The 27,034-nt window shown below is 42.1% G+C and overlaps 3 protein-coding genes across 4 annotated transcripts; 2 read left to right on the plus strand and 1 right to left on the minus strand.

The window, feature by feature from the left end:
* Nucleotides 1–124: 124 nt before the first annotated feature.
* Nucleotides 125–2,242, plus strand: il12bb (interleukin 12B, b; the record flags this gene model as incomplete). The annotated part of the gene is made up of 8 exons (XM_080508998.1): nt 125–218; nt 298–399; nt 514–693; nt 1,017–1,122; nt 1,462–1,631; nt 1,724–1,884; nt 1,980–2,098; nt 2,212–2,242. The coding sequence occupies 8 exons, from the start codon at nt 125–127 to the stop codon at nt 2,240–2,242; spliced, it is 963 nt and encodes a 320-aa protein (XP_080365124.1).
* A 2,381-nt stretch (nt 2,243–4,623) lies between these two features.
* On the minus strand, nt 4,624–8,464 carry ublcp1 (ubiquitin-like domain containing CTD phosphatase 1). Its single transcript, XM_080508277.1, has 11 exons — nt 8,336–8,464; nt 7,728–8,013; nt 7,257–7,348; nt 6,867–6,952; nt 6,662–6,777; nt 6,296–6,394; nt 5,932–5,969; nt 5,693–5,791; nt 5,483–5,599; nt 5,255–5,382; nt 4,624–4,833 (listed from the first exon to the last, which is right to left on the minus strand). Exons 2-11 carry the CDS (start codon nt 7,879–7,881, stop codon nt 4,806–4,808), a joined length of 957 nt encoding a protein of 318 aa, XP_080364403.1. The 5' UTR covers nt 7,882–8,013; nt 8,336–8,464; the 3' UTR covers nt 4,624–4,805.
* A 1,876-nt stretch (nt 8,465–10,340) lies between these two features.
* On the plus strand, nt 10,341–25,837 carry LOC308139946 (RING finger protein 145-like). Of its 2 annotated transcripts, XM_080509558.1 has the most exons (12): nt 10,341–10,482; nt 14,413–14,664; nt 16,579–16,687; nt 17,643–17,734; nt 19,068–19,303; nt 19,421–19,596; nt 20,356–20,496; nt 20,706–20,888; nt 20,996–21,143; nt 21,250–21,372; nt 21,486–21,719; nt 21,817–25,837. In XM_080509558.1, the coding sequence occupies exons 2-12, from the start codon at nt 14,481–14,483 to the stop codon at nt 22,522–22,524; spliced, it is 2,334 nt and encodes a 777-aa protein (XP_080365684.1). In that variant the 5' UTR covers nt 10,341–10,482; nt 14,413–14,480; the 3' UTR covers nt 22,525–25,837. The 2 variants fall into 2 exon arrangements, with proteins under 2 accessions (XP_080365684.1, XP_080365685.1); XM_080509559.1 differs by lacking the exon at nt 10,341–10,482 and having other exon boundaries at nt 14,613–14,660.
* Nucleotides 25,838–27,034: the final 1,197 nt, after the last annotated feature.

The raw sequence follows: 27,034 nt of genomic DNA on the forward strand, positions 1-27,034 counted from the left end.
CGGGGGGAGCAGAAATCCCTTCCTTTGTTTATGTGGAATTAATTCACATTTGTTGACTGATTAAAACAATTTTCCTCTGGGTTTTGTATTGCAATAACGTTTTGTCATTTTTTTTTTTTTACAGATGCGTTCTTTATTCCTTGCGCTCCTGTGTGCCACCTTGTGCTCTGCCAGCTCTGACAGCCTGCCAGAAAACATCGACACTCTGATGGATAATGGTAAGCTGTTATAACAACTCTGTTTTCTTAGTTGTTTATTCCTCTCAGAGTGTTGTCTAACACTGACATGCGACTTTAGTTTTGGTCCTGCGGGTGCCTGCCATTGATGGCTCCAAGGTTCATGTTCCTCTGACCTGTGGAGACGCTTACAAAGCCCAACAAGTGTTCTGGAAGAAAAATGGTAAGCATGGTGTGCTGGAATACATATTACAAATAATAAGCCTGTAGAGAAGGCCTTAAGAGATAATGGGTTTTATTTTTTATTTCCGGTACACTGAACATGTTCTTTTCTCAGGCAGGGACCTTGAGCAACCTCTTCAGGGGAACCGGGTGGAGGTTTTGGTGGAACAAATGGACGGAGGAAACTACACGTGTCACCTCGGCCCTGATGGAGAATACCTGAACCACACTGTGATCCTGGTCCAGCTGGAACCAGACAACAAGACTGTCATACTGGAAAAAAAATCCCCAGAAGGTAGGACCACAATGACAACATCAACATGAGGGGGGGGGGGGGTTGAAAAGAGAGCCACAAAGGCAAGTGTAAAAATATCAATAATAATAATAATAATAATAATCTGAGAATGACAAGAAGGTTGTGGGATCAAATCTCCTTTTAATTGTACGTGGCAGAAGTTTACTCTTGAAGAAAAAGTAGATGTCACTGAATAATTGAAATAAGAGGAAAGCTATGGAGGACATTTGGTTCATAACTAAAGTGGATTTATGGTGTTTCATTGATAAGACCTTCGAATCAAACTGTCCACACGAGAACTAAACAGTGACTTTTTGTTGTAGGTCACATCCATTGCTCAGCACTCAACTATGAAGGCTCGTTTCACTGCACTTGGACCAGAAGTCAGTTGCGATCCAGGGCCCCCGTGCTTCTGGTGAAGGCAGAACGGTGAGAACAGGACAAGATTAATTTTTTTCCCCCTCACAGCTGCATCATTAAAATCACAAAGAAATGAGTGGAAATGGCTAAACTCAAGAAGAATTCATTCAGCCATTGAAAAATGTGGTACAATGACAAGGATTGTCATCAATACAATGTTTTTTATTTACGACACATGCGCTGGCGATGGTTGCTATACAAGGTGCTCGGCTGAATTGATCCACCAAACCTCAGATTGAAACATGATTGGCTCAGCCTACCGAGCTGCAGTTGCCCAGCGACAGAGACAAAGGGATGAGGGCGGTGAGGAAAAATAAAGTCGTACCAACCGGTTTGACGTATTTCCAGGTTTAACGAGAAGATCCCCTGCGAGCTGGACGCCGATGGGTCAGGGGTTCGCTGCCAGGATACCAACTGCTCACACAATGAGGAGCAGCATCGTATCACCCTCACCGTTTACATCCACAGCGTCGCTCGCCTTGAGGCCTACACAAGGCCTTTCTATCTGAGAGAGATTAGTAAGTTGTGGCCATTGCAGGAGCCTGTATGAAGACTGGGGGTGGGGTGTTTGCATGTTTTCCCTCCATCCTTACCATCGTTCTCTCCTCAGTAAAACCAGAAAAGCTCCCCAACCTGCAAATGGGTCAGGGGAATGTGTTCAGCTGGGAGTACCCTCCCTCCTGGTCTAAGCCCTGCACCTTCTACCCCCTGCAGTTCCAGGTCAAGGTGGTTCCCAATAAAGACTCGTGCACCAGCGACGAGCACATAATTGTGAGTCGGGCGCTCTTTTCGGCAACTTGAGAATAATTCGTCGACTCACAGTTCAGTTTCTTCCTCTATAATGCGTTTCCTCTGCTCTCTTGCAGCAAGCGATCACCAATGAAACCAAGTATGAGGTCAATGTCAAAACCAGGAGGTTTGTCTTTTGCGTACGAGCTCAGGACGAATTCACCAAAGGGCAATGGAGCCACTGGAGTCAATGCACGTAAGTGCTTCACACAGACTTTGAAGATGCGAGTTCTTCATTTTAAACCTATACACACACTTCTAAATAACACAAGCCCATGGCACTTTGTTCCTTTTTTTTCCTTGGTCCAGATTGAGCAAAGGTGATGTGGACTGCTCGTAGGACTGAAGACACGAAGCAGGAAAAGAGTGAAAAAAAAAAAAATTTCTCATAAATTTCACGTTTTGAGTTCTCATGTTTTAAAAAGTAAAGCTAATGTACAGTATTTATTCATTAGATTTAAGTCTTTAAATGAAGCTACGGTATCCTTGATGAATTTTGTAACTTATTTCTGACTATATCTCTTTCTGCGGAGCCAAAATGTTACCCGATATTTGAAAATAAAATGAAGAGCATATTAAGTTGTATCATGTTGTTCTTGCCGCAGTCTTGTGTCTAATGAACGTCCATATTAACGCGTGATCATAGGTAAATGATGTGCTGCGTGGTTTTTGAACTGGTTTTAAAAGTCCTCACGGGGGATAAAAAGGACAACACAGACAATATGGTACAAAAGAAGGGTTTATTGTCATATTTACAGCCAAGATGTCAAGGATGTGACGAGGAAAACACAAAAAGTCCAACCCAAAAACATATGATCCCAAATAATGACGCTAGTAACGTGACAAAATCTGAAAAATGACAACTCTGATGTTCCCAAGAGCTTCAGGTAATATTACTCAGTAGGTTGGCCGTGGGCTTAACACCGATGGAGATTTATCTCCTTCATCCATAACTTAAAAAAAATGGAGACAATAAATGTTCTTTTTTTTTTTTTTATGAAAAAGTATAAAATGCATGTTGCTTGTTAATTTTTTTTTGCATCCTTGGTATCCTCCCTCTTAATTATGTGGGTTGACCAAAGCCCATCCAGCTCCAAAGCAAACACAGAATTTCAGGTTTTCTGCATAAAAAAAAAATATATAGAGCTGATTCATTACATGCATTGTTAATTCCCAACGATATGTCTCAAAAAAATGACAAACACAGTCGGCATGTAACATTTACATGCACAAACACACACACACACACACACACACACACACACACACACACACACACACACACACACACACACACACACACACACACACACACACACACACACACACACACACACACACACACACACACACACACACACACACACACACACACTTTTCAGCAAATGCACACAGACCGCCCATCTGCCTTGAAAAAATGAACCATCAAGTGTACGGATGAAAATAAATCAACCAGCAGCCAAAAGTCCTGCGTCAAGTGTCATCTGCTTCCTAGTACAAGTTATGTTTTCCTCTCAAAACATCTGCTTCATCTAAAAATTAATTGTTGAAAGCTGTCCACCTCTAACAAGTGGCAGGATCAGTCGATGTTAAGCTGAGAATTATTGCGCACTGGTAGTTGCACATCAAACTGTACACATCGTCTGGATTGAACAATCAGTGCATTTCTATCAATGCTCTCAAAACACTTTTCTGATCTTAGTGCAAGTCATCACTACACAAAAATTTGGCTTTGCCCCCCTCAAAAAAAAACTTGTTTTGTAGAATAATCCAAGATATCTTTAACTTAAGTGGCTTTTTAACATCAGGGGGGAAACAACATAATAATAGCCCATCTGTATTGATTTCGTTGATAAAAATCCAACATGTTTCAAGTCTTTGATTTGGGAAATGTTTCAAAATTAAAACAAATAAATAATCCTGCTGATCTGTAAAAGGCTATATGTTTATTTTTCTATATTTGCCTACCGAGTACAGATGTCTTACAGTATTTTATGTTGTTTGCAAAAAGGAAGCCTAAATGCGACTTCACGTGCATTTGTTTGCATTAGTTACATTTGCACACAGTGACGTTTGTGCAAATGAAGTGTGCAGCAGACGTGTCATCCATTTTCATATTTCTCACGACTTCTAAAAACCCTGCACAAGTTTAACCTATCTCAATATCCAGCAACTGATTAACATTGGTTTTAGAACTCCAGAAAGAAATGGGGACGTACCCATATACGGCTGCTTGCCCAACAAAGGTTAAGAAAACACTAGTAACTAAATTAGGTTATATCCTATCAGCATTGCGATGGTTGATCGCAGCCTTTTCTGCATACAACAGTGTGTCAAAATTCAGCTTCCTTGAAAGACTGGAAGACGTCACTAACCTTTAACGTGATAAATTTGCATTTCTCGGGGTTGTCGCCTGTATAGCGTTACTTGACAGTGAAAGCCAGTGATGCCTCTTTTTTTTTTTCTATTGAGGAAAAACAAGCAAAAATAAAGATCTCAAACCTCTTGAGGCAGCATTGAGATAACTGTGGACTTCAGCATGGATGCTAAACACTTGACTGGCCACGTGAGCCGGAGTTTGTGGCTTTAAATCAGTGTAATCCGTTACAATGTTCCTTGGGTGGCAGTACTCGTCATTTACTGTAGTAAATGCCAAAAACTAGTTGAAAGTGTGTGGGGGGGGGGGGGGGGGGGGGGGGGGGGGACAAGGTTCCAGACAAAGGAATGGCAAAAAACATGCTAATATATAAATTGGGAAGCTCATCTAAGTCCTGAGCTTTTGAGTGTTGGTAACTGCAGGGTTAATGTGAGACTTAGTAAGTATGTGTGTATCCGGTACACAAGAACTGGATTACGGGTCCTTTTCATCCAGTCCAGGTTTTTGTTGATGATACATTTCCTCTTCAGTGATGCTGCCTCTTAAAAAGGTACCTACACAAACATAAATATACATTTAGTACATAATACAGACATGTTCATTGAAGTTTAAAAAAAAAAAAACATATAAAGACCACAGCTAAACCAAAATGCTGCCACCGGAAGAACTCATCAAATCAGCTGTGCTCCACTGGTGTCGAGTGTTAAGATAAAAAAAATAAAATAAATCTTTGTTTATAATCCTAAAACAACTAAAGCTCCTCAATTACAGAACATGTTGACTCCTTATAAATGTCTTCACTCCCGAAAATCATCTTTCGTGGTTCCAAAATCTAGATTCATTACCAAGACTGGCCAAGCCTTTGTTGTTGAGAATCTCAAGCATATTGCGTTTCCTGTGCATCTTCATCCTTTTGTTTAATGGTGTGCCAAGAGCAAGAGTGATGTTTGTGCCGTTTCACACATGTGCACCTACTTCTCCCAGTGTTTATGGTTGAGTGGGCTGAAGTCTTCAAGCTTGGCGATTTCTTTCAGGTACTGAGCCAGTTTATACAGCTCCCTGTCTTTCTCTCGGTTGAGATGGGCCTTCATGAAAGGTCGGATCTGAAAATATTCACATGCATACAAAATAAGCTTCAGACAATTGTACAGACGTCGATGAAAAGGCGGAAGACAAGACGACGGAATTATCCCAGCAGCCTACCTTTAGTCCATTTTGTGGGTTCATGAGGAAGTTGCGTCCGATGTCGTCAAACATGATGGTGTTCTTCCTGTTGTAAAAGTCTCCGTACTTTCCCCAAATCACACCTAATGGCTTCACCTGGGGAAGTGTACGCCATAACAAGTTTCAGATGTGTAAGTAATGTATTTCTATTCTATTTTTAGAATAGAAATTTGCAGTGAGTGAACAAACCTCCACCACGCCTCTTTTGGGAGTGTGAACTGTGATCATGGCGGCACTGTCCAGCATGAATGTAATCTTGTAGTTGGGGTTGTCCGTCACTCCCAGCTCCTACACAAAGATAGGCACCCGTGCACACACACACACACGGATAAATTGATGAACACTGCCATCTTTTGGTAAAAACAAGAGCAGGGTACTGCAACGCAATTGAGGTCAACATTTAAAAACTAAACAAACAGAATACTTGCTTTCATCTTGGCGTCAATCCACTTCATACTTGTGGCAGCTAAAGAAAGAAAGCAAACTTGAATTTACTCAGATTAAACTTGCGTTACTGAAACTGAAGGCAAAATGTTTCTCAACTTCTATATGCGTCTCGCCTGTCAGAGCATCAACAGTTTCTTTTTCTTTTTCCTTTTGTCAAAAACTCATAACAAGTGGACTGAAAATACTGAAATTCAAAGACATGATATTTTTTGTTTTTATCAGACAGAATTCTAGAATATGTGAAATTCAGCTCTATAGACGAAGCCTCTGAACTGATCAGAAGACCGTCTTTGAAGAGTTCAAAGACGGTCAACTTCCTGGCGAGAAAGAGAAGAGAAGGCGTACACCAGATGACAATGTCGTAGTCCTCGTAGGCTGACGTCAGAAATTCGTGAAGGTATGGTCTCATCAGCTCCTGTCCGGTTTCTGCACACGACTTGTGATCTAAACGCACAAAAACAATGCATGTTGTAGTCAAACAAGTAACCATCCGGCCATCTTTTTAGCCGCTTTAGCAAACCAACGATTGTGGATCACAGGACAAATACAAAGAGACAGACAGACACACTCCCGGAACCAAAGACCTTCTCTCTCTGAGGTGAAAGTGCTAACCGCTACTCAATCGATTCCCTTCTTTTTTTTTTTTACAGCGTATGAAACTACAAAAATAGATCATAAAACGTCCAAGTATTAGTTATCAGCACGACTCACCAAACAGCGTGTAATCGACATCCAGTACTAGGAGCCTCTTGCCTTCTCTGGGAGGGTTCATTTCTTCAACCTTGTAGTCTTTCACTCTGCGGGCTATTTTAGCCAGATTCTCCTCTCTGAAGACAAAGAACAACAAACGTTTCCCACATCTACACATATTTTTTCTTGATCACTTTCTCAAGTAAGCACATGTAAAATGCCTGACCTGTTTTCCACCTCGACAACCTCCTCCTCGATGTCAAAATCGTTGACAACGTCGTCGTTCTCCGGGGGAGGAGCCAACACCTCTTCCTTCACGGAACAAAAACGTGAAGGGAGCATCACATCAGGCAGGACAATACTTTATTGAGATTTAAGATTTTGGGACAGCAAATAATAAATGGATATTACACGACGTGTGATTGAAATTTAATGATAAGATATTGATAACTATCTGGCAGGAGAATCTCCTATCGGATAGTCAGTGACCAACCAGAAACCATATGTATTGTATTACTATCACAATAATTATCTCGTAACCACACAAATTGGTTACATAAAAAAAAGCTATATCTCAATATAATATATTTAACTTCTCCATTACAGGTTCACCTACCAGGCTCTCCTCTCGGGTACCCATCATCATGATCTTGGTGTTAGGTTTCAGCTTGAGGGAGCCCAGCTTCACTTCATCCTCTGCAGGTTTACCTTGAGGAAAGCGGAGGAAAGAATATTAATCTGAAAATAATTTCCCTGTAGGATCAATAAGGCATTTCTAATCTATTAAAGTTCAAAATGCAGATTAAAGGCACATGCAGTATCACTCATATAGCAGAATCTGACAAAGCAGAAGTGTTTTAACGTGTAAGACAAGCAAAAAAATTGATGTAAACACATTGGTATCAAACACCGGGTGACTATGAGTGCAGCCAATTTTTGGAGATAGATTTTGTTGGTGGAAAAAGAGGTACAATTCTATCACAGCGTGAAAGAAGACAAAGCCGGCATGTGTCTTGCGTTTAACATATCCCTTATTTAGACAATTTTGTACTTTGGATGTATGCATGTTTCGGTGAAGCCCTCTCACCTTTGACCTTGAGCCCCAGCAGCTTCTGTCTTTCAGGCAGCACCCCAGTCAAGGTCTTGATGGACTGCTTGAGGTCCATCACTGTGTCCTCCTCTGACAGAGAACTGATGGAATACTCTTGACCTCCCCACTTTATGATCACTGACACCGACATGGCTCACACAGGCTTCTCTCACTCATACGCACGCACACACACACACACTGTCTCTCTCACACACATGCAGTTGTAGCCGAAGTCACAGTCACAAGTGCACACACCTTTTCAGCAGCAGTCGCACACATGCACCTTGCAAAGAGAGGAGGGGAAACAGACAAAGTAGGAGACGAGTCAGGACGTTGTGAAGTAAGACACAGAAGGCAGCTCATGGCGAAACACGGTGAACCAACAGTGACATCAGTATTGTGAAACGTGTGTTGGTTTTGTAATCTATTGAAAGACGCAGTGGCAAAATGCAGTCTAATCTGTGCAGACAGTCTGGCTGTCCCGGGTGTTCATATTTTTAGCATGAGACTGCTAACAGTGACTAGCAGCATTGTAAACACGGCCGGTTATCGGCGTACCAGCAATTCAAATAGCTGGAGAAAGTCCGCGGTTTCAGTAGGCTTACCTTGTTTGACAGGCTAACAGACAACCACTGACAAATACTGGTAATCGTTGCCAGAAAGTTGAATGAATGAATGAAGTTTCCCGTTGTGTTTCATTCATCAGAGAGGCACGCTGCGTGCTTCCGGGCGTCCTGAATCCTACCGGAAGTTACGTATGACGAAGCTTTGTTGCCATGGTGACGGATCGTCAATAGTAAAGGAAACAAAGAAAACAAAACAAAAGAAGTATTCTATTGAACCAAATCGATGTGGGAATCAGATTTGAACAATAAGAGGAATATCTCCAGTTTCCATAAATTGCAATCCAACCAGAAGCATTCTGCATGAACTAACATGGAATTATCCATTACTATTTTAAAATGGAAAACCTGCATGGAGTTATTGAGAATCAATAAAATCAAAAATCATCTCAGAGTCATAAAGCTCTTCATTGTCATGTAACATTTCTAATTTCAAATTCTAGCTGATTCATGCAACCCTGAAAAGTTAAATTCAAAATGAATTGTGCCCAAGACGATAAAACCAAAGCAAAGCCAACAAAAACAGGAATACCGATTATTATGAAAATAAGAACACATAAGCTGCAATTTGATTTAGGTATATTTTAATATAAAAACAACAAAACAAGAAAAAGACATTTTATAGAAAAAATAGAAAGATTATCTGATTTAAATACTCCTTTACTTCAATAGTTACAGTAGAAGTACCTGGCATCATTCGTCACTGGCTACCATGTTTTAAATGCACAGCATGAAATAACCAAATCATGTTTTATTCTAAAGTGGTATTAAGTTCCTCATATTCCTTTCCTACACAATACATGGCTATTTTTGGTATGATTTCAAAATGGCTGTTTATAAGTTAATGTAGACATTTATTGAGATGAATTGAAGTCAAAATTATTAGTAGTAAAAAATATTATTTCTGTAGAAATTCTAATTGTGTATTGAAATATATAGATTAAAAAAAATACCATAGCGAGATTTAAAAAAACTAACAAAACAACAACACAGAATATTAGCACAAGGAGACATCCTACATTTCCTGAGGGTCATGAGGGAGAACAACCTGACCACTAAACTGCTGCTGACCTTCGAATGCTCATCCAGCCAGAGCCTGCTGACAAACTACATTATAGTATGATGTGGTAGTAGCACTGAGGCAGATAGGAGGAGGCTACAGAGGATAATCACAGCAGCACAGAAAATGGTTGGCTGCCCTCTCCCCTGCTTGATGGACATTTACACCTACCGGTGCCTCAGCAGAGCACAAAACATCATCAAGGACAACTCACATTCTGGTTTCCACCTATTTGACCCCGTAGCCCCTAGCAGGTACTACACGTGTAACAGACTCAAAAACAGTCTTTGCCAAAGCCATAACCACACATTCATTGATTCACACATATTCTGCACATCAGCAAAAACTCAAACACCTACTCCAACGTCTTTGTTGCATTACACTATTTAGTGTAAAAAAAATGTTTGTTGCATTTGCTCATTTGCACTGTGAGAGGAGCAGCCCTCCAATTTCATTGTCCACGGTATGATAATAAAGGCTTTCTGTATGAATTGAATTGCCATAAAACAGCCACCAAAACAATAAAGTCAGATTTCTTTTAAAAACATGTGGGACCTAGTCTGTGTCCAGGGAACATTTAGTTTAGCTTTATTCACATAGCATCTTTATTGCGAGCTGGTAGTCTAAAGTCCTGAATAACTCACTGGGGTAACTCAGGGGCCATTATTATTATTATTATTATTATTATTATTATTATTATTATTATTATTATTATTATTATTATTATTATTATTATTATTATTATTATTATTATTATTATTATTATTATTGTTATTATTATTATGATTATTATACAATCCTGCCTAAAGTAAAGAGTCTTCTGGCGATAATGATCTCCACCGTTCGAAGTGAGCGGGACGCCCCGCACTGCGCACGCGCAGCTCATCCTCCTCGGTACTCCGGGTAATGGCTGCTAGGTAAGATGAGCGGATGGGCCGCGTCCTTTCGCTGTGAAACGCTCCCGTCGAGAGGACCGTTAACTCGGGCGGTGCCCAGTTAAAATGGTCGATATCCGACCCGAAAAGCATCCCGACACCGTTGTACAGAGTGCGAACATCCGCCCTGAAATGTAAGTGTGTAGTTTTGCGTCTCTTGTATTTCTTCTTTGAGCGTACGCGCCGTCGTTAGCGCGAGCTTTTGGCTGTAACGCTGCTGGTAAAGTTGTTGGCTACAGATGGGAACACTTTAAGAAATTCACCCCTGGTCATAAGATTTATGTGACACACTTGTAGTATGCACTAATGTTGTGATGGGATCTTCTTTTGTGTGTTTTTTTTAAATTCCTATTTGTGCTGAAGTGGGCTTGTGTTGTTGCTAGCCGCCTGTGCTAGCTCGGCGCTGCTTCCTGCTCGATGCAGCCCATCATCTCCTCACGTACACGGTCACGGCTATCTCTCTCTCTCTCTCTCTCTCTCTCTCGCTCTCTCGCTCTCTCTTCACATCTCCAGCCTAACTACCGTGCTCGCGGACACCAAACACGGCCTTTCAGCTCCGTCTGCGCTCCACACTTAACTCTGCAACAAGCGGTTGAGTCTCGAGTGTTTTGCGGCGGAGCTTAGAGGTTTTGCCAGTCGAGACGACGGGGTTACTAGAGTTCATGGCGTACCACTGGCGATGCACCACTCCACTCGTCCAGAACGTTTTGCTGCTCCGCTGCCTCAGATATGCACTGAAATTATAATAACTTCCTCATAAGATGTTACTTTGACTGGATTACGTGTGATAAGAATACAGTGGTGGGCGGCTCTGGTTATATAAATTCGGATTTTCTGTCTGGCCGGTGATAGTCGAGGTGAATTGAGTTATATAAGTAATCAGGATCCTTTCCCTGGCTGCAGGGATGTTAAGGGGATGGAAACTCCTCCATTAGCAACTTGTAGGAAACCTCCAGCTGTACGGGGTGGAAAGTGGTGCTGCAGTTGGCTCATCAGTGGGTCCACAGGAGCTTAGAAACTTAAGCATTACAGCAAAGACTGCAGGAGCTTTTCTAATGTTCACCTCTGCAACGTGTTGCTTCCCGGAATTTCTCTCTTGTGCTGCTTTGAATATACTCAAGCTCCCGATTAACAATGACTGATTTGTTGGAGGTCTTAGGTCTTACAACAAACAAGAAAAAAAGCTCCTTTGTCAGTGAACTTTTTTTTTTTTTTTTTTTTTGCATGAAAGCTTCTGCTGAGCCATTCAACCTTCACTAACAGCACCTTGAAACAATCACCAGGAGAGTTTTATTAGATTAGATCAAGCACATTTCTTTCACACAATCATTCCAGTCAATCAATGTTATCTAAGATATTTTGATACTTTAAATGAGTCTTTGTACTGGTGCAGGATTGAGATTCACAATAGCTGGTCTGTTTTGTGTTTATCTTCCTTTATATCTCCAGCAAGTCTCAACACATATGAATATGAGTTGTCGCATTTCCACACAGACCTCCTGAAGATTCGTATATTGGGATTGCGCTCTGAATGCATGTATGGAAAGTCTTCAACTGGTGACATCGAAACTATACACCAAGACTACTGAAATGTGAAAAATGTCATACTTTATTCTTGTAGGGATATGGGTCTCCAGTGCACTGGGCTATGGCCATCTGACAGTAGGACAAATCAATGACCACCACAGTAGTTTTATGAGGATATGAGATTTTCAAACATATTGCAGGAACATGATACAGATACTTCACATCATATTATATATTTTTTTGCATCATGTTTATTATAATAGAACAACTCAGTTTTTGAAACTTTGTTTCAGAAATGGTCTGCATGTTGACGTAGTGGTTGGCTCTGGTCTCGCAGCAAAACATCAACAGTACGAGTCCAATCTTGGGGTCTTTCAGTGTGGACTTTGGGTGTTCTCCCTGTGGGCGCTTGGGATTTTTTTCTGGTTGCGCCAGTTTCCTCCCACGCTCAAAAACACAACTTAGAGGTTAACCTGTGACTGTAATATGATCAGTAGGCATGCATGTTATTGTGTGGTGGACTCTCTCTCTCTCTCTCTTTCTCACTCTAACTCTCATGTTTGCCTGGTGATGGACTGGTTACCTGTCCATGATGTGCCCTGCCTTCATGGTGAGAATTGGCTCATTCCCCGCCATGACCCTAAGGTTCGATAAGGCAGTATTGGAGATGATTGGATTTACAAATATTTAACTCAAGAAACCACTGCAAAAGTAAATAAACCTCCGTAATGTTTCCATGTGGAATGTAGCCATTGTATAGCAGGACAGTCTGTGGGGGAAAAAAAAAAAAAAGAGGATGTGAATAAGCAGATTTTGCAGGCCTTATTTGTCAAGGCTGATCTGAATTGTACCTGCATTAAAAACACCTGAAATCGTTTACGCAATGTGTATTTTTCTCCTGGCTCGCGTATTACTTCTATAAGTTTGTTTGTGTTTGTTCATTAGTGGAGGTAGACAAAAACACTTTTGATCAGTACTTGAGTAGATTGGTCATTTTACTCTTCAAATCATAGTTCTGGTTGAGCTTTGCTTTGCAAGAACCACTGTTCAGTATTTCTTTGGATGCCCAGTTGCTAACATCTGTTGTCGGTCAGCTGGTTTTTCCCAGAGTCGCGTCCCATGGTTTTCTGTGTGAGCATTGGACAGTCACAAAACAGAATCTGGCAGTGGTGTTTGGTTTTGTTTACTGCTCCAATTCTCAGAAACATTGGGCCGGTAATTATTTCAACAGCATAATTAAAATAATGTTTGTGTCATTAGCAACTAATTCTGTACCCAAAATAAATAGCACTAAACCGTGAACGCCGTTTATGCAACATCTGTGATTTTAGTTTCTGTGTAACTGCTGATGTAACAGCTGTGTGTTGCACAGTCCTGTATTACATTAGATTCTGTCATTATGCCACCATCATTATCACTAGAACCATGTATCTGTGTAGGGTCACCAACAGCACTTGAGTGCTTCCTTTCCTGTTTCAAGCTAGTGGTTAGAGTTCGAATTCAATTCCTGTAAAAATACAAGAAATTTGCTTTCAACAAAGTTTCACTGAAACAGACTGACTTAGCTAATTAACAATCAAATATGTTAAACATTACAAAAATGTTGCTTCAGGTATTTTTGTCTGACTTTTTGCTGAACTACATTTATTTGTGTTGTTTCCATTGATCTGTGTATTGACCTAAGGTGTTTTGAGCATAAATGTTAAGCATATTTATTTTTGCATTTTGCTCCACTTCTCTTTCAGCTTGCCATTTTTAAAAAGGGGTCAGGTAGAACCGAGGATCATTAGCCTGTTTAAGATGTCTCAGATTCATTTACGCTCTTTTTTTTTTTTTTCCTTCCCCTGTCGATTGGTGAGCACTGTCCCTGTCAAATAAATATAATGAAATTAAGTTTGAACAAGTACGCTCTCTGCTAACAGTGTTTAATATAAATGTTAATAATTTCTGTGACTGAATCGGGCTCTATTATTCGTCTCTGCCAATATTGCCATTCCTTGAATCTGCCCACAATAAGCGTGTATTCCTGCAGCCTTATTGTACGTGTTTGGTCAACATCAGCATGTTAACGGCCGTCAATAGGTTTATTGTGTAATAACTCTTGTAAAGGTGGAAATTTACCACCAGCCACATGCTAATCACTGGGCATTTGCTGTTGCAGGGTAGTTTATCTCTTCTCCCAGCCACCATACATTTTTACTACTGTATTTAAAAAAAGAAAGAAATTGCAGATCTCGTGTGTTGGTGATTTTAATGTGGGGCAGCAGATGGAAAAAATAATGTTTGTTTATTGCAGTAATGCTTCATGTGAAATTATGTTTCTTCACCTTGAGTTTGTCTCACCTCCTTCTTTCCTTCTGCTCTTCCTCTGCGTCTCGCTGCTTCTCTGTGACCTTCATTAATCCCCTCCTGTACTGCAAGTTGGCTCTCGTCATTTTTTTTTTCTCTCCTCCTCTCGTTGCTCGCTCTCATTGTTTGTCACTGCAGCCTATTGACTCTCGATCTCTCGTTTTCCTTGTCACCCCCCCCCCCCGCAGAGCACCCACTATTAAAGATCCAATCCCAGTGGTCAGTTCTGCCTGCTGATCAGAGGTAACCTGAAGCCATGGCAGTGAAGGACCGTGTGGAGGCCGTGCTCAATGTGGGTCTGCGAGTTCCCAGCATCATGCTGCTGGATGTCCTGTACCGCTGGGACGTCAGCTCCTTCTTCCAGAAGATCCAGCGCTCCAGTCTGTCCAACAACCCCTTGTTTCAGTATAAATACCTGGCTCTCTACCTGCACTACGTAGGTCAGTGATGGTATCTCACATCCACATGCACACAGGTTCTTTTCTCAATACAAGTCCACATTAATCCCTCATCAACACCCTTCAGATATGTGGAAAAGATGCACCTTGATGTTTCGCATTGCCAATCGAAGTTGCATTTTACCCAATTGCTGCTAAGGGTCCTGTCAGGTTTCTAATAGTCACTTACTTATATGCCATTTGTTCTCTATAGTCACAAATCAAGCACTTTTGATTTCAAATGGCCAGATTTCAATTTTGCCATCCAGCCCTCAGTACTTGACTTGATAGCTTTTCACAAAGCTCACATGTGGGCACCAAGGCATGACGCTGGGCTTTGAAGTAATTTCAAAGCGGTGAAGAGGGGTTATTTGGTGTAAGGACAAGTGGAGTGTGACCAAAACCGCCTGATATACCCAGTGGTAAAATACAAAAGTGGATGGTCGGATGCAGCCTAAATTGAATTTTCCTCCTCCAGCTGAATTGTTCACACCCCACTAAAACTTTCACAGCTGTGCATGTTCCGATTTATGTGATACCGGTGTCAAGTGTGTAGGTAGCTCAGTCGAACACGAGTAAAGGATTTAGTTTGAACAAGAAAACGCAGAGGAAAAAAACATGCCATCGGAGAGCTTAAGGCGTTGTTAGGTGTGAGACTCTGTTCAGTTTTCTTGTTTTTTTTCTCATAAGCCTCTTTGCACAGTTGTTTACTTTCACATGCCAGTGAACAAATTCACAAGACAACAGTGTGTCAGACTTCACAGGACATTCAGTTTCTATTGCAAATGAAAAATTACATAATGTGTCACTAACTTGTTTGTATATCCTCACAATGTTTGGCCAGAACATTAGTCCAGTGCAGAGGCACAGCAGTCTAGGACTGTATACCAGGGCCGTGCACAATGTATCTGATAGGAAGATAGGATTTGTGAATTAATTGTTCTTAAAAGTGCTATATACATAAAGTTATTAAATTATTTAGCATATTTTTTATTAAGAGCACAGTAAAGGTAATGGGCAAAATACAATCCCTTTAGATCACCAACATAGTCCTTCCTCTTGTCTTAATTACATGTATTGTGCTTCACACCAGTTGTTACTACCCATAATTAAGTAGGTATGTGTCACCACGTGCCGTCTTTAAAATCTTTCCAGCTTTGACTCTGTGATGAAACAGTTTCTTCTTATCTATTGATTAGTTAATGTTTTTAATATTGTGGATTTTTAGTTCTCTTTCCATGACAGTGTCTTTTAACTGTTATCAAGATAGTGATGATTTGTTCATATATTCACTTTCAAAATACCAACAACTTTCTTTTTAACAAACCACAACTAGAATTTATGAGCTCTGATAGGCGATCCATTCACACTGCTGTAGCGCAAGGAGTGAAAACATTAAAGAAACCCTTTGCTGCAGAGATTACAAAGCAATGCCGCTGTGATGACACAGAAAATCCTCCTAGTCAGAAATGGATTCAAGGTCTCTGAAAGAGAAAAAAAAAAAAAAGCCCTCTAAAGCCAGAGCACTGTGTCGAGTTTTCTTTGTCAGTGTTCTCATGTGGCTGAATGTGCTCTCAGACTTGGCAGCAGTTGGTTAATGAGCCAATAGGCTTGGTATGTGCTGATGAGCATTGTGGGTGGACAGAGAATAAAGAGCGAGGGAGACGGTAAAACCAAAGTAGCCCTTGCTATGTGCTGAGGAGTTTTTCGACCGAGTTTATTAAACAGTCAACTGTTGTAGGGTACGATGGTTTCCAAGCTGAAAAATAATCCACCCTGCACTTACATGCATATTTGCTTTAGTATTTAAAAGCTCTGCATGCAGGAAGCAGTAGAGTTGGTTTTAAAATGCCTGTGGTTTCAGCTTGTCTTATGATTTTTTTTTTATTTTGGTGTATGCTTGTGTTTGCCTCACAGGTTACATCCTGAGTTTAGTGCTCCTGACTCTGCCTCGTCAACATCTCGTCAAGCTTTACCTGTATGTTCTCACGGCCCTGCTGCTGTTTGCTGGTCATCAAGTCTCAAGGTACGCTTGCTGAAAATGATCTGTTTCACATGGTTTCGTGCATTTATCTCATACTTTATAGAACGACGATTGAATGACCTCTCTTGCCAAGTTTCTGTGTTCGTAATATAATGGATAAAAGATAAAACTCCTGTTCCTTCAGTACGAGGAGCCGGTGCACCCTTCTTTAAAATCTGATCAGACACATCCGATTGCTTCATACCGCCTTAAATTTGTGCTCATGTCAACCTCACCAGTTAACCACAACTGGTTAATGCAGGAGAAATGCTGCCACGTCACACAAAACACTACTCTGTGATTGTTGTTGCAGTTTCAAAAGGAACACAAGCAAGATTAGTCGAGTTGATGAATCTATCTTCAATCTGAGAATCTGACCTGAATGGAAAGATTTCAATGTGATTGAATAATAATGCATAGGTTTTATATATATAACGCTTTTCTCGACATTCAAAGATGCCTTACGTTGCATTATTCATTCACTCCATACTGGATGGTGGTGACCTACGCACGCAGCCACAGCTGCCCTGGGGCAGACTGACGGAAGCGAGGCTGCCAATCCGCGCCATTAATCCCTTCGGCCACCATCGACCACTCTCACACTTTTGAGTTTGAGCTGTGGTGGATCCGTCATCTGTCTCAGCTCCAGCTCCTTGCAAACCTAAGATAGTATAGATGGATGGATAAAGAAATAAGACGATTTCCTCGAATATGTTTTTCTGGTTCTGTTCAATTTGTGAGATCACCATGGTGAAAGATTTGGATGAGTGAGCAGCGGCTTTACAAAAGAACATGTTTTATTTTGAAATTATGCGAATCGATACTTGGTAGTTTTTCCGCGTGTCAGTGTTTATATAAGGCCACGTTCTAACTGAATATCAGTGTTATGTTACATCCCACTATAGGTTTTTCTACATGTCAAACATTTCAGCCTCCCTTTTTTTTTTTTTTTCTCCAGGGATTATGTTCGCAGTGAACTGGAGTCTGGCTACGAGGGACCCGTCTACCTGGAACCGCTCTCCATGAACAGATTCACCACTGCGCTAATAGGTACAGTATTGCACTCGAATGCTTGGAGTATGATTGCATTGTATAGACGAAGACTGGAGGATCCATTTAATGAAGTCGCTTGTTTATGAGCTCATGGGTGCGTCCTCAATCCAGCTGCTTTCCCTTCTTTTATGGCTACACACGAGTCAATAAAATCTACACCATGGATATTTAAATTGCCCGTGCTTTCTGTTGCATTCAGCGCTGCAGTGTATGTAGTTAAATCGCAACTCTAGCTTTGTATGGAGGGAACAATCCACCCTCTGTGAAGAAGGCCCCAACATCCTGCCAACTCGGAATTGCAGCTTTGAATCTCTTGGAAAACTCAGCTGCATTTTGTAGTTAATAATAATAATTTGAAGAAAAAAAAAATACTGAAACCCTTTTTTCCATTGCACGTGACCCATAGAGCATAAATCTCACTCGACACCGACAACCGCCCCCCCCGAGAGTGATGAAAACTGATTCTGAAAACGGTCCTGCATCGAGGGCCTGTTATCGTCCTGTTAGAGAGTAAAGAAGGAGTCTCCGGAGCTATAAATAGTCCACACCGCATGCTGGTTTCACTGCACAGCCAGAGCCTGAGAAAGCAGAAACAGAGTCATAGTGACTAAAATAAACCGTTGTAGGAGAAGCAAAGCATGGGGGGCTCGAGGCTCCGTGAACAGAGAAATCCATTTTCACAGTTTTTGTCTCGTCTATTGGTTAAATGTTCAGTTATCACTTGAAATGTGCCAGAAAATGTACCACTCAAATCATTATTGGAGTATTTTCACATCTAATAGCCTTCGTTTATCTTCCTGACAACAATGTCGAACGTATTAAAGGCTCTTTCTGTCTCTAATAGACGTACCAGCTTTGTATTTTGGCTCAAATTTAACCCTTTGTTGGAAAAGTGACCGTATTCTGTAACTTTTTCCCTCTTCATCATCTCTTCCTTGCATTTGTTTGCACTTCTAATAGCGGTTTGGAGTTGTTCCGTCGATGTATCAGAATGACGCACACATGCTTTATGCACATCAAAGTAGAGGAAGTGGCACCATCGGTTTTCAAACATATATTCAGTGTTTCTTGTTCCTTTTGAGGTAGTTAACCTCTTTACAAACGCTAGTAAACAGATTCTATATTCTTTTACAGAGATTGTAGATATGTAGATACCCTTTGATGTATTTAAAGGTTGGAATAGTACTCATTCACAAGTTAAAAAAAAAAAGAAAAGCTTGAAGGATGAAGGTATTTGATTCTCTATATTTATTTACGGATTCACTTGCAGTGAATCGCTGCTTCTTGTGCATTGATGTGATCCTAACGTTTGACTTGTTTCTGCTTTCAGGTCAGCTGGTGGTGTGTACTCTGTGTTCCTGTGTGATGCAGACCAAGAGGATTTGGCTTTTCTCTGCTCATTTACTCCCTCTGGTGGCCCGACTGTGTCTGGTTCCCCTGGAGACCATCGTCTTCATCAATAAGTTTTCCATGATCTTCACAGGACTTGAGGTCATTTACTTTTTGGCCTCAAACCTGCTGGTACCATATAACCTGGCCAAGACTGCGTACAGAGAGCTGGCTCAGGTAATACGCTTCACGCTCTTATCTTGTATACAGCGTTGTGTTACATATATCTCTTTATAAATCAACATAAATGAATATATTTCGCGTGAATACAAATCTAAGCATTTGTGTCCCCAGGTGGTGGAGGTGTATGGCCTGCTTGCTTTGGGCATGTCTCTGTGGAACCAGCTGGTACTTCCGGTTCTCTTCATGTGTTTCTGGCTGCTGCTGTTCGCTCTGCAGATCTATTCTTACTTTAGCACCAGAGACCAGCCTACCTCACGGGAGAGGCTCCTCTTCTTATTTCTTACCAGGTAAGAGCTTAAGATCATTGTACCGATTACTTAAGATTATGGTTCTGTACAGTGCTTCTATGACTAAAATATTACTTATTATATCTCTAATCTGTGTGATGGATTATAGTAATGCACATTTTGCACATAAACTGTATAATTACATTTTGAGAAAACAGCTTCCTTCAAAGACAAGTGAAAGCCACAAACAAATAATTCAAACGGGGACACTAAAGACCAACCACGAGCCTACCAAATTTGCTACGCATCGCTGAATCTCATTGTTTCATACCTCAACACTTGATGAACACGGAAGACAATCAGTCCCTTGAGGAAGAAAGTGAGAAGTGGCTCACAGCAATCCCACATGAGCTACAAGCGGCCCAAAGGATTTGATAGTGTGGGACAGTGTGAACAACTGCTGGATTGTGTTTGTGGGCAGGAATAAATCCCAGCAGGTGTTGCCTGTTGCATAATGGATATTGCACCCAAAGGTATTTTTTAACCCATTACATCCTGAGGATTCAATTGTGTTTGTTTCGGATGGTTTATGGACTTCTCTCCTCTGAGCTGGATCAAACGTGATTTCACGTCGGCATTCTGTCGATCAGGATGATAATTCTATCCTAAAGAGAGAATCGAGGATAATACTCCCTGGACCTCCGTGTGCCAATGGTTTAGGGATTCATTCAAGCGGTTTCGTCTCAAATGCTTAGTGTTTGTCGACCGTCATTCTAATCTTAACTCTCGCCCTTGTTGCCCCTCCACTTATCCCCACAGTATTGCGGAATGTTGCAGCACTCCTTACTCTCTGCTGGGCCTGGTTTTCACCGTCTCCTTCATCGCGCTGGGAGTTCTCACACTGTGCAAGTTCTACCTGCAAGGCTACAGAGCCTTCATGAACGACAACACCATGCACAGGTGTGTGTGTGTGTGTGTGTGTGTGTGTGTGTGTGTGTGTGTGTGTGTGTGTGTGTGTGTGTGTGTGTGTGTGTGTGTGTGTGTGTGTGTGTGTGTGTGTGTGTGTGTGTGTGTGTGTGTGTGTGTGTGTGTGTGTGTGTGTGTGTGTGTGTGGCTGATATCCGTTTCTGTCTTCAATCTCATGTGTTGGTTGTCTTCTGTTGGAGCAGAGGGATGACAGAAGGCATCACGCTACTGATCCTCGCTGTTCAGACGGGCCTCATCGAGCTGCAGGTCATCCACCGAGCCTTCCTCCTCTCCATCATCCTCTTCATTGTTGTTGCCTCCATTCTTCAGTCCATGCTGGAGATAGCTGACCCCATAGTCCTTGCTCTGGGAGCATCGAGGGACAAGTAAGATGCATTCCTATTACTGTTTTGGTTATGTTTTGTTTTGGGTTTTTTTAATTATTGAGAAAAATGCTAAATACCAGCTTTGCCTGTCTCTGTCCGACCTACAGGAGTTTGTGGAAGCACTTCCGAGCGGTGTCTTTGTGTCTTTTCCTGCTAATCTTCCCAGCGTACATGGCTTATATGATCTGTCAGTTCTTCCACATGGACTTCTGGCTTCTCATCATCATCTCCTCTTCAATCCTCACCTCGCTGCAGGTAATCCACCGTCACACTTTTTTTTTCCTCCTTCTTTTTGTCTTTTTTGTTTCGTAATTCATCACACGAGTGGATTGAAACAAATGCTCTCTCCTGTCATCTCCAGGTTCTTGGCACTCTGCTGATCTATGTTCTGTTCATGGTGGAGGAGTTCCGTAAAGCTCCAGTAGAAAACATGGACGAGGTTATCTACTGTGTCAATGGAACTTACAGATTGCTGGAGTTTCTGGTAAGTCTCACGTGTGCTCTGTCGCATTCCCACAGCACTTGAAACTCAAATGAGCAGTCTCGGGGGGGAGGGGGGGCCAGAGCATCACTGTCACCGATTCCTTCTCCTCGCAGGTCGCCGTGTGTGTGGTGTGCTACGGTGTGTCGGAGACTGTGTTTGGGGAGTGGAGTGTGATGGGCAGCACCATCATCTTGGTCCACTCCTACTATAACGTGTGGCTCAGAGCCCAGCTGGGCTGGCAGAGCTTCCTGCTCAGGAGAGACGCCGTAAACAAGATCAAAAGCCTTCCCACGGCCAGCAACACACAGCTGGAGCAGTACAATGACATCTGCGCCATCTGCTATCAGGTATGAGCCGCTGTCTGGACGTCCAATTGACGCAGCGCGATCAAGACGCAGAAAACCCAGGTTAATATGAGCTGTTCTGTTTTTTTTTTTCTCCCAGGACATGAACAGCGCTGTCATCACTCCGTGCAGCCATTTCTTCCACGCCGGCTGTCTGAAGAAATGGCTGTACGTCCAGGAAACATGCCCCCTCTGCCACTCGCAACTCAAGAGCCAATCGCCAGCCACTGGCGTCTCCAACCAAGAGACGCCCGCAGCCAATCGGAGCCCTGCAGGACAGGAAGACGCTCCAGCTGCCGCGATGGAAGAGGAGGACACTGGTTCACATGATGGGAAAGAGGAGGAATCGATAGAGCAGGAGAGAGATAATGGACCTGCTGTGTCCGATGGGGAATCCTCCTCCTCTTCATCCCCCTCCCCCTCCCCCTCCCCCTCCCTGGCCTCTGCTCCCCTCAACATTCTCAAATCTCCATTATCATCGTCCTCTTGTTCTCCTCCCCTTGTGATTGATTCGCAGCGGAACCAGTCAATCACTGATCATCCATCTTCACCTTCCACGACCCCTCATGCGTCGAACATGCTTGACACCCCTCCCCCCCTCTGCCATGCCGTCGCCCCCCCAGTCCTTCTCCAGCCTTCCTCACTGACACCCCAAACAGACACGACCCCCGCTGAACCGACGCCCACCCCTCAGCTCCAGTCCATCTCTCCAGTGGAGAGCCAGGAGTCCTCCGCTGCTGCTTCATCATCTCATTCTGGGGAACATCCTCCTCCTCCTCCTCCTCCTCTTCCTCCTCGCTGCCTCTGAACTCCACAGTAATAGAAAACCCACATGCATGCACATATAAACACAATCTGAGTGAATTCATGTGATTATACTCTAATCAGCCTTCGTCCCACGATGTCAAAGTTCATTTGTTTTATATCTGTTTTTGAGAGAGAATCCAAAATGAGCTCTGATTGGAGGGTCACCTCTCCCTCTATTGACGAAAACAATTATTGCAACTTCACGGAATGTTTCCAGTTTGTAGGTAGTTCGTTTCAATATGCCCTCTGATTGGTCGAACACTCAACAGTGTTGGGTTCATCACAGGTACAACTTTCTCCATTAAGAATGTTTTGGGTTTGTTTTTTTTCTGATTTGTTTTTTTATGAAAGATTCAACAAAGAAAACGGAGAAAGGAGATGCAGAGACCTCATCTCAGAAATGATTACAGCTCACTCTTTTTTTTTTTTTCTCGTTTCTTCAATTTTTTTTAAATGGATAGTAGAGAAAATCTGCTTTTCTGTTCTTCTCGTTTATTTACTGGAAATGCCCGTGGTTGTATGTTTCCAAGCATTTAGATATCCTTGTGGTCCTGTATGTGCCATGATGTATCTGGGGAGGCGTCAGAGGTACAGACGGCAGCGGTAGACTTTAGAGGACTGACGATGACGTTTGAAACCGTGGCGAAAGTCGTATCGCTTCGTGGAAGTCTGCAAATTCCTCAGTGTGATCAAATGTACTGCTGGATGACTGTAGCGGTGAAAGCAAAGTGTAAACCAGAGACTGAATGTTGTTCCTCGAGGCCACGGCACGGCCTGCTGCCTGGTGCTCAGCAGAGGAGACGTGCCGCGGCCCGGCATCGAGCGTTTTGCAGTTTGAACAAGTCGCCTGGGTCCGACGCGGGAAAATGAACTCGCAGTTCATTTCACGTGTCAAGCTTCGGCCTAATGCTGTTTGGCTGGTCCCAGCAGAAACAGTGCTTTTCCTCATCGCCAAACTTTTATATTAATGTTATTTTTAAAGGTCAGTTTTACATTAACGCTTTGTGGAGGCCGCACAGTGCAGATGGGACGGAGGATTGAACGCATTCACGACCTTTCAGTATTGGGGAGAATGTGGGCGTGTCGGGGACGTTGCCGCCGTTGGCTTCATTCATGGTACTCGGCTGATTCGGTCACAACAACCGATCCCCGCGATTGCTGAGACCCCCCCCTCTCAATCACGTCCCCCTGTGTTTTATAAGAGTGTCGTTACTGCTCACTCACTTCACTCCACGAATTGTTACCAGCAAATTGAGCCATTTGATACCTTTCCACCCCTCCTGCACACGCACATCCTGGCGCTCCGCCGGCTCCTTTACACGCAATCGGGGCATGACGTGGAAGAAGCGTCTCGTCGAAAGACTGAAAACTTAAGAATGCCCGAGTCCTGACGCACGCTTATATGTAGAGCTTGCACGCTGCCATTCTTACCACACAGTTTGTTTGTGCTCCCCAGTGTGCTCTAACCTCGCTACCGACGGTTTTTTCTACCATTTCTCTTTGTTTTTGAGTTGTATTTGCACTAAAGTCATTTATACTAGCAACGCTCCAAAGCTGTTCTGTGGCTGTCGGCAACCAAATACCCTCCGATGTTTGTTTGTGTACGAGGAAACAGCCTGACCTGTTTGTGTGTGTGCGCGAGAGTGAGTGAGTGAGTGATGTATATAAGTGTTGCTCTGTATGGCATCTATATTAAAACCGGAGGAGTGTTGATATGTCGGTGAGATCAGAGCTCGGGTTCTCCAAAAGCTTCCCAGTAGTTTTGACTAATCTTTGTTCACACATGTAAAGGAACAGGGGGGGGGGTAGAAAACAAATTAGAGAAACTTTTGGCCGAGAAGCTGGAGAGGAATTCAAGCTCTGTGCTCTGTGAGACCAGCCAGTGTTACTGCGTCTCCTCCGTCTGCATGACGCGCCTTCAAGCTGCTGTGATCACTCCGGTGCCCTCTACTGTTAGGAGTGGGAGCAGCGTGGCGCAGACTTGACAGGAGACGCCCTTGTTAACAGTGTTATTTACTACCACTATTACTAAAGGTCTTATTACTATGAATGACTTTTGTTGTTGACACGCGGGAGCGCCGGCTGCAGGGCTGCGAATGAATACATGATCGGTGTAGGATCAAAACCTGGCCGGCGCTCCGTAACTTTCTGTTTTTTTTTTGTTTGTTTTTTTTTTAAAGAGAGGAATTGTAGAGTTTGATGTATTTTGCACACGTTCCTCCGAAAAGTGAACATAAGGACTTTGTGTATAGGACTTTTATCATTTTATTATCAACTCAATTCCTTTGGACTTTTGATTTAAAATGAAACACTTGAGAGAAAAAGAAGAAGAAACAAAAAAAAAACAAAACCCCGGTTTGAGAGAATTTGATTGACTTCATGCACATTTGAACGGTGTGTTGCAGAGAGCTCACCTGCAGGATAAGATGTGACGTGCTCCACAAGGCCAACGCATTCACTGGCAGCTGTAGTGTCCGTTTTCCATCGCGTTATTAAATGTCAGCTGTTGATTCCACACGTGTTTACTCAGGGTTTACTTCTCGTTGGGGGGAGGTCGTCGTCGCTTCAGGCTGAAAATGACATTTTTCTCTATTTGTCCTTTCTTTTTTCTTTTCTTTTTTTTTTTGGTATAATTTCCAGATCATGTGTTGAGATTTGAGCTGGTGTGCAGATGAATGTGAATCGCCGCCGCTTAGTTTCCTGAGTTTTCAGCTATTCTCTCATCGTTGTGCAGTACATATCGGTTCAAATCAAACTGCAATTGTTACTCCCGAGTAATAAGTTAAAAGAAAGGACAACAGATTTTGTTTTTTTGCATTAATATTAAAGCTTTTTTTTTTAACCAAAGCTAAAGGTTTGTACTTTGAAAGTGAGTAAATCCTTGATGTCATCTTAAGTTTTAAGCATATTTCTACGTTTATTATAACTTTGTCAGAAAGTTTCAAGCAAATATGTGAATGGAATCTACAGCTGCCACAAAACGTTTTAAAGATGAATTTGTTGGATTGATGTCCAGCACTGCGGTCAAATTACAGCTGCCTCTGACTGACGGGTTTGTTCAGATTTACCTCACAATGACGGATCATGTTCGGGGCTGCTCTTGCCAAGGAGCCCTGCTGAAACCTCTTTGGTCTCGGATCAATGATTTGGTCGGATTAGGCTCTCCACGGACAAATTTAAGATCTGCTCTGTAAAGCCTGGCTCTGAATACGGGCTGTGATGTGTTACAATGCTCTATGGTTGGGTTTTTTGGACTTCATGCCCGGCATTGCCTTGGTTATTTTACAAAGATTGAATGTCAAATAAAATGAACCATCCACTCTGGACGCTGTGAAGGCTTTTTATTTATTTATTTATTTTGGGAAAGAAAAACATTCATTTTAATTGGAAGACGGTTAGTTGATTGCGGTTTTTTTTCTCTTCTAGTTTTGTGATTGCGACAAAAAAGAATCATGAGCCATCGTCAGTAAATGACATAAGGATGACTCATACTGACTTCGAAGCATCACAATATTCTTTGATTACATTTTTTGGGTGTGGCGTCATTACATATTCTGTTTCAAGGGTTGTGGTTAGAATGACACAGATTTCATAATTCACTGGGCGAGTAACGATTTTTGGACAACTTCCACAAATATTTTAAACAATTCTTGGTTTAATATAAACACAAAATTTGCACATCGTGTTTTTGTCCCATATTTGTATGACAGACTGACCCTATTTTTCTCCACTTAAAACAAGACCAAATATCTATCTATCTATCTATCTATCTATCGAGACGAGTGTGATTGCATATTTCAGACACGCGAGGGCGCCGTTGGGCTGTTTTTTAAATAGAAGTTTGGGCTGCGAGCCAGAGGACAAACCTCCGCTGGACACACACACACACACACACACACACACACACACACACACACACACACACACACACACACACACACACACACACACTATGTGTTTTTTTTGTTTGTTTTTACATTTGACAAGACGTCGTGTGGTTTATTTCATCTGCCTCGTGTTTCTGTTCTTCAAAGGGCTCATGTGCTGCTTTCAGATGTTTCTGCATTATAATGCACCAAAATTAGTACATATTTGTTTGCTAATATCATTGATCAAGGGGCAATCAAACTTCAGAAATCAATACTTTATTATTTGATGTAAAAGGTGAATTATTTGTGCATTTCATGTTGAAATCCACCGCTGGGTCTTATGTTTGATGTCTCACCTATTATTACGTTTTTTTTAAGGTAGGAGTTGAATTGAATCATTATAATGATTTGTGTTTATCGTTCGTCTTGAATATTTCACTAGGCATTCAGTGCAAAGGATTTGAGAAAAGAAAATCGCATTTAACGTGATTTGTTTATATTGTATTTTATTTTGTTGCAGAATTAGGTCTGAATGACAAATCTGAACATCATTTGACAATATTTTCAAACAAACTGATGCTCACGTTTCATCTCACTCGGATTGAGCCCCTCACACTCCATTCACATATTCCCCCCCTCAGC

The sequence above is a fragment of the Blennius ocellaris genome, assembly GCF_963422515.1.
Source record: "Blennius ocellaris genome assembly, chromosome: 14".
Lineage (NCBI taxonomy): Eukaryota > Metazoa > Chordata > Actinopteri > Blenniiformes > Blenniidae > Blennius > Blennius ocellaris.

Coding starts and splice junctions, on each gene's coding strand:
- ublcp1 (XM_080508277.1), bottom strand. CDS start 7,881: ATGTCGGTGTCAGTGATCATAAAGTGGGGAGGTCAAGAGTATTCCATC. Junction 5,792..5,931: donor GGATTGACGCCAAGATGAAA/GCAAGTATTCTG, acceptor ATCTTTGTGTAG/GAGCTGGGAGTGACGGACAA. Junction 4,834..5,254: donor AACCATAAACACTGGGAGAA/GTAGGTGCACAT, acceptor ATGTTTGTGTAG/GTACCTTTTTAAGAGGCAGC.
- LOC308139946 (XM_080509558.1), top strand. CDS start 14,481: ATGGCAGTGAAGGACCGTGTGGAGGCCGTGCTCAATGTGGGTCTGCGA. Junction 20,889..20,995: donor CTGGGAGCATCGAGGGACAA/GTAAGATGCATT, acceptor TCCGACCTACAG/GAGTTTGTGGAAGCACTTCC. Junction 21,144..21,249: donor CAATCCTCACCTCGCTGCAG/GTAATCCACCGT, acceptor TGTCATCTCCAG/GTTCTTGGCACTCTGCTGAT.